Genomic DNA, 7,015 nt, shown 5'->3' with positions numbered 1-7,015 from the left:
AACATCAGTGACTAAGTTAAAGGACTAACGAAGAAACGAAGGATTGGCAGATTTTTGGCCGCCACGTGAAGAACTGCTTTGCGACTGTGCGTGGGGCCAGGAAGCCAACGTTCAAAGTTCAGCCAAGAAGGCCGATCTCAGCCACCCAGGACTTCACCAGTCAGGAGGAAGCAGTGGCCGCACAGGGGCGGGGCCTCTGCCTCCGATGACGTCACCAGTTGGGAGGGCCCCACGGCCGCACGGAGGCGGGGCGTCCGCCGGCGGTGGCGTCACAGGGGGCGGGGCCACAGCCGCCCTATGGGGCGGCACCGGGCGGCGGTCACGTAGCTCAGGTTCCCGGGCTGCAGCGGTGCGCGTGTCTGTCGGTTCCTGTGCACAGGTGCCCGCCGTTCTTCCGCCAGCATGCCGATGTTCGTGGTGAACACCAACGTCCCCCGCGCTTCCGTGCCGGACGGGCTCCTTTCCGAGCTCACTCAGCAGTTGGCGCAGGCCACCGGCAAGCCGGCCCAGGTTCGCCGGGAGGGAACGGGGAGAGGGGGTGCCGAAGTGGCCCCGGGCTGCGGGACGGGGGAGGCGACTCCCCGAGGCCTGGGGCGGGGAAGGGATGGAATGGGTGGCCGCCCGGGCCCCGGCGAGGTCTTGCGGGCCAGCTGACCGCACCCCGTCTCCCCACAGTACATCGCGGTGCACGTGGTCCCTGACCAGCTCATGGCCTTCGGTGGCTCCAGCGAGCCGTGCGCGCTCTGCAGCCTGCACAGCATCGGCAAGATCGGCGGCGCGCAGAACCGCTCTTACAGCAAGNCGCCAAGGCCCGCGACGGCGCAGCCCTCTGAGCCTGGCTTCCACGCCCCGCAGGGTCTACATCAACTACTACGACATGAACGCGGCCAACGTGGGCTGGAACAGCTCCACCTTCGCTTGAGGGCCGCGCTGGCCCATCCTGCCTGCACCAGGCCCTGCCGCCCGCAGTATTGTGCCCGCTTCGCCCCCAGCGACCCCCACTTCCAGGTCGGGAGAAATAAACGGTTTGGAGGCTACTGCTGCTGTTTCGGGCTTCCTTGGCTTGCGGAGGAGTGGGTGCAGGGCCGGGACAGTGACTGGGAAACCGGAGGCGGGAGGGGTGCCCTCCCGGAACCTACTGTTGGGGTCCTTTTGCCTAGCTCTTCCTTCCTGTGCCCCTAGCAGAAGCCTCAGCCTTGATTGGCATCCTGCCCGGGGCCACAGATCCAGGAATGAGACTCCAATCGGAGCCTCCCACTCTGCATTTGCGGCTTGGCCCTCCCAGGGCCGGTTCATGATTGTGCCCTTGGCGGGAACCCAGAGTTGAATCCATTCCATTCGCAGGGGCAGGGCCACCACGTGGGCTGGGGCTGGCTGGGCTCAGCTCAGGCTGGGGCTGGGCTGGGGCTGGGCCAGGGCCAGCGGGAGAAGGAAGGAGAGGTTGGAATCAAAATCTTATTTGCCTTAGAGGTTGGAGAGTCAGCTGGGTTTGAGCTTTTCTCTCAGCCCCACCTTCCTCCATCTTCCTGATGGGCAAAGGGTACCCTGGGAAAAGGAAGCCTTCCCCTCCCTGTACCCCAGGGTCAAACCCTGCTAGGCTGGTGCCCTAGTTTCTTGACCTGGAAAATCCCGTTGTTCTGGAACTTTTGGACAGTTTTCAGGTGGGAGTGGGGAGGTGCACAAGAGGCATAGTTTTTGATTATACTGTCCTGACGGGCCTCAAATCTGTGCCTGGCCTCTGCTCTCCTCAGGCACCCAGGTCTCCACCACAACAGTTCCCGGAGACACTGGGCCTGTAGGGGTTTTTTTTTTGTTTTTTTTTTTAATGTTTTATTTATTTCTAGGAGAGAGAGAGAGAGAGACAGCGTGAGCAGGGGAGGGTCAGAGAGAGAGGGAGTCACAGACTGAAACAGGCTCCAGGCTCTGAGCTGGCAGTCAGCACAGAGCCCGACGCGGGGCTCGAACCCACGAACCGCGAGATCATGACCTAAGCGAAAGTCGGACGCTTAACCGACTAAGCCACCCAGGCGCCCCAGGGTTTTTTTTTTTTTAATGTTTATTTTTGAGAGGGAGAGAGGGAACATGCGCATGGGAGGGGCAGAGAGCAAGGGAGACACAGAATCTGAAGCAGACTCCAGGCTCTGAGCTGTCAGCACAGAGCCCAACACGGGGCTCGAACTCACAAGCTGGGAGATCATGACCTGAGCTGAAGTCGGACACTTAACCAACGGAACCACCCAGGTGCCCTGTAGTTTTGAAGCCGTTCATATTTTATGGGACAGTGGCTCTGGAAAGCCTTCAGGTGTTTAAGTCCACCCTGCAGGGACATAGAAGGTCCTGGCCCTCAGGGCACTGTCAACAACAAAATCAGTATTAAGGCCCAGTGTGGCTGGAGTCTGACTGGTCCAAGGCCCCTCTGGTCAAGTGCAGGGGCTCCCTTGTGGGGGTGATGATAGGACAGTGGGCAATTTATGTGCCCACATTTGGGCCACAGGGGCCTCAGCTGCCATGTTGCTTGCCCAGAACAGGTGCCTTTGGGCTAGAATGCCTTTCTAGCCCACAGTGTGAGAGGCTCCATGCACCCCTGCGGCATCCCCACCTAAGGGAGACCCAGCCACTAGCACTCAGAATTCCTGTGCCCGGAGCTGGCCCTAGTCAGCCAGAGCCAGCACCTGTGTGTTGACTAAAGCCCTTCCCTAGTGCCTGACCTGTGGGAGGAGTCAAGTTCATTTTACCTGATTGCACAGGGAGGGGGCTCCTCTGGATGCCTGCTGGTCCTTGCTCTGGCTCAGCCTCTTTCTTGGAAAGATCATCTTTAAAAAAAAAGATTTTTTTTTAACGTGGAATTTAAGTGAATTTGCTTTTGAAAGCTGAAGGGCTGTAAGGAAAAGCATTGCTGCCTGGACCAAGCCTTTGGAGTGAGTGAAGAACAGTCCTGCCTTTGAGCCGCAGGCAGTGACAAAGGCTGCCTTGTGTGTATACAGAAGAGAGGCCTGCGGTGGCCATGAGCTCTTTCCCTGAGATGGCTGCCAGTGGTCCAGTGCATGCAGTACCCACTGCTCTTGCATGAGTCACCTCTGTCATGTCACTGTGAACATCTGGCAGGCGGGGGCAAGAAGCTCCGGGTGCCCAGCCCAGGCTTGAAGCCGAGGATAAGTCTCCTGTATCCTTGTATTGTGGCAAGTCCAGAACAACCCAGGCCCCAAGGCTATGGGAGCCCAGTCAGCTGACACTTTCCACCTGGATCTGCACCCTCCCTTCCTCTCCCATCACAGCATTTTTGGCTGTTTGTCCTCTGGGGCAGCCCACCCTTGCTTGCCAGCTTGATAATCAAGATAGCTGAGGACTGCTTTTCATTTCAGTCTAGGTCCTGGGGTCGAGGGGGTACTGTCCCCTTCAGGCCTAGGCAGCAAGGATTTACTTCGAGAAGAACAGGAGTGATAGTTGGGGTCACATTTTGAAAGAGGAGGTAAAAAGCTCAAAGGGTGTTGGCCATCTTTGGGGGAGTGAGATGATCCTCTTCCACAAACATCTCTCGAGGGTCTTGCTCCAGCTCCCTCGGTGGAAGGGTGTGGACCCCCACATCTGTGTCAAGGTGCCAGGGCTCCAGCTAAAGCCAGAAGGTCTCATCCACATCGCTTATGAGTTGGGGCCTCCCTCAGGGATCTGAGCACCAGCTGCTCCCACCCCAGTCCTGGCCTTTGTCATAATGCCTCAGCTCCCATGTGGCCCCCATCCCTGTGTTCCCAACACCAGAATATCTCTCTCTGCTGGGTGTGCGCAGATCTGCTCTTAGGAGTCTGGCTCTCAGATCCCATGCCATACATGGTCTGGAGAGGGCAGGGGCACAGGTTTGCACGAGCATCTAGCCCAACTCCTTCATTTCACAGATGAGGACACTGATGCCAGCTTCCTTGGGTGTGCCAGGGCTGGGCTGGCCACCTCCCAGGAGTCCGCCCCTCATTCACGCCCAGTTAGGTCTCACCTTGTGGCCCCACTGGACAATGGGGGTCTCCCAAGGCCAAAGAGGCAGACAAGACAGGCTGGGCTCCTGCTGTGTTTGGGGAGGCTGGAGAGCCCCACAGTCAGCATGGCCTGTTCCCCACAAGAAGCCTGGGAGTGTCAGGCTCTGAGGCAAGCCAGGGCATCAAGGTGGTGACTCCTCGGAAAAGGGGGAGTGTCTGTGAGTCAGAGATCCACTTCCAAGTCCCCTTGGCCCCGTACGCCAAGGAGGACTGCTGCTGGATTTCACTCAAGCCACATCCTGTCCCCCACCCCAGTGGTGCCGTGACCAGCCTCCTTTAGCTCAAAGCATAGGCTCCACTGCCCATGGAGCAGCCTGTCCCTTCCTCAAACCCTGGTGGCTTGCCCCAGGGCAGCCTTGGAAAAAGCTGCAGAAACTCATTTCCAAATAATGCCTCCAGGTGGGGCATGGAACAGATGGGGGAGGGGACACAGACTGGCACCTGCTCTCCACAGTCCCTCCAGTGCTACCAGGTCATCTGCGAATAAAGACCTGAGTGTCCTCACAGCTTGCGGGTGCTGTTCCTTCTGCATGGAATGCTTATCTCCCATCTGCCGGCCCCATGCTATGCCCTTCTGGGAAACCCTCCGCAAAACCGCTCAGTGTAAGACTATGCCAAGGCTTCTCTGCTTTGGCCCGGGCCTTGTGAGCTAGGGTTTCTCTTCCTGTATCCCCCAGCAACCTGTGGGCATCGAGAGGTGGCTGCACCCAGCTCTGTGACCTTTAGGCCCGTGGCTTCAGGAGCCTCTCAGCTGGTCTATTCTGGAGAGCCCAGTGGTGCAGGTTTTTCCCCAAGCCTTTCTGTGTACAGCCTCGGGCATGATTAATGTGGATCACATTGTCAAGGGAGGGGAAGAGCTGAGCAGGTAGCCTATGCCTGTACTTTGGTCTTGATAAAAATTATGGAGCTCTTTCCCTGGGTGGGCAGAGATAGGACTAGGGGGTGTGGGCAAGTGCCTGCCCAGAGCCTGGCGGTGCTGGCAGTGAACAAGGGAGGAGGGCTCCAAGCGGGGCACACGGCCTCTGCAGGAATACAACTGAAACATTTACTGTAGACCCCGGCCCACACCTCAGGGCCCACTGACCACGAGCTGGTGCGTCAGGCCACAGCACTACCCCACTGTTTAAAGCAGTAGATAGAAATAGTGTTAGGTTTTCTGGGGGAGGTTGGCTGAGCCCCCCCAGAGATGAAGAGGTTTCTGGGCCACTGTCTTCCTTGACTCCTTGCCCCACTGGGCAACTAGGTGTTGGCTCCCAAATCTGTGTTTCTGTGAAGCATTCTTTTGCCAGCCCAGCTCCCCGTCTCGGGTTCCAGCCCTCCCACCTCCCAGTGAGAATTCCAGAACTAGGGTGAAGGGGGAGGTGAGGGGGGCACAATGCAAACCCGCCAGCCACTGGCACAGATTTCTCCTCATTAAGTGAGCACACGTCTCTGCTGTGTTTGAAGCCCACGTAAAAGAGACAAAAGTTGTCAGGTTTTTGAAATTGGCTCTGCTCCCTCACTCCTGGAGCCTCAGTCCCCATCTAAGAACAGTGGGGTCTGGACTCCATATTCCCATAAGTCTAGCCCCAAAAATATCCAGACAGGGCCCCAAATCCCCAAGTGAGAAGTCTCATACCCTTGTCCCCCATGACCGCATCCCCCTGTGATCTGGTTTCTTGTGTACCTGAATTGATTCTCATTTTAATCGGTGATATATTCACATGGCTCCAATTCAGAGCATTCCAAGGATCCCCAGAGAGAAGGCTCCCTCCCACCACCTCCCTCTACAGGATTACCCTCTCAAATCTCCCCAGAGATAATTTATGCATAATATCCCTTCCAAGGGTAGCATACTCTATACAAGTTTGGCACTATGTTTTTTTTTCCCACTTAAAAGGTTTTATTTTATTTAGTTATTTATTTATTTTCATTTAAAACTGAAGAATCTAGTATTCCCTTGTTAGGACCAGGCACGATCCCCTTCAACCAGTTCCTGTTCTGAACGTTTAGGCTGCTTCCAGCCTTCCATTCTTAGCTCTGCTATATTGAATTCCACACATATGTAAGTATTTCTGTCTGTAGGCTAGGTTCCTGAAAGTAGAATCATTTGGTCAAAGGCGATGCTCTTTTAATATGGTCTGACGTCCCACGTAGAGGTGGAGAGTTGATGGCACTACCCAGCTGGGCAAGGGAGGCCCTCCCAATCCAAGTTTTGATTTTTGGCCGTCTGATGGGGAAAATGCTCTTCTCTCCAGCCAAACGGTTTTAATTTGCCTCTTACTATGAAGTTGAGCATCTTTTTACAGGGTCAGTGGCCATTCCCTTTTTTTTCCTTTTCTGGGAATTGAGTCAAGTCCTCAAGCCCATTTTCCCACTGGATTGTTTTTGTTTTAAAGCTCTTTATGTATTAGAGAAAGTAACCCATTGTTATGAGTTGCAAATATTTTCCCCAGTTTGTCATCTGGATTTTGTTTTTTTGTTTTTGTTTTTTTAAATGTTTTATTTATTTCTAGAAGAGAGAGAGAGAGAGACAGCGTGAGCAGGGGAGGGTCAGAGAGAGAGGGAGTCACAGACTGAAACAGACTCCAGGTTCTGAGCTGGCAGTCAGCACAGAGCCCGACGCGGGGCTCGAACCCATGAACCTCAAGATCATGACCCAAGCGAAAGTCGAAAGCTTAACCGACCAAGCCACACAGGCGCCCCAATCACTGTCATCTGGATTTTGACTCTGTGGGTAGACTCAGGAGACACGCTTCGTATCAACCAGACCATATTAAAACAGCATTGCCATTGACCAAATGATTCTACTTCCAGGAACCTAGCCTATAGATAGAAATACTTACACATGTGTGGAATTCAATGGGGGTGGTGAAACAGGCAAACAATTAGCAGATAAGTTGCCCTGTACCTAGAAATAGATCCAAGATGTACAGAATTCTAGAAAAGTAACACACAGGACAGAGGGGGCGGGGGGGTGGGGAGGAACTAAAGAACTAAATAAATGGACA

The 7,015-nt window shown here is 55.1% G+C and overlaps 1 protein-coding gene across 1 annotated transcript; it reads left to right on the top strand.

Annotated features, from left to right (window-relative positions):
* Positions 1-286: 286 nt before the first annotated feature.
* Positions 287-1,037, top strand: MIF (macrophage migration inhibitory factor). The gene is made up of 3 exons (XM_077745865.1): positions 287-510; positions 676-803; positions 835-1,037. The coding sequence occupies exons 1-3, from the start codon at positions 403-405 to the stop codon at positions 920-922; spliced, it is 324 nt and encodes a 107-aa protein (XP_077601991.1). The 5' UTR covers positions 287-402; the 3' UTR covers positions 923-1,037.
* Positions 1,038-7,015: the final 5,978 nt, after the last annotated feature.

The sequence above is a fragment of the Crocuta crocuta genome, unplaced genomic scaffold, assembly GCF_008692635.1.
Source record: "Crocuta crocuta isolate KB4526 unplaced genomic scaffold, BGI_CrCroc_1.0 scaffold344, whole genome shotgun sequence".
NCBI lineage: Eukaryota > Metazoa > Chordata > Mammalia > Carnivora > Hyaenidae > Crocuta > Crocuta crocuta.
This window is presented reverse-complemented; position numbering and strand designations above follow the sequence as displayed.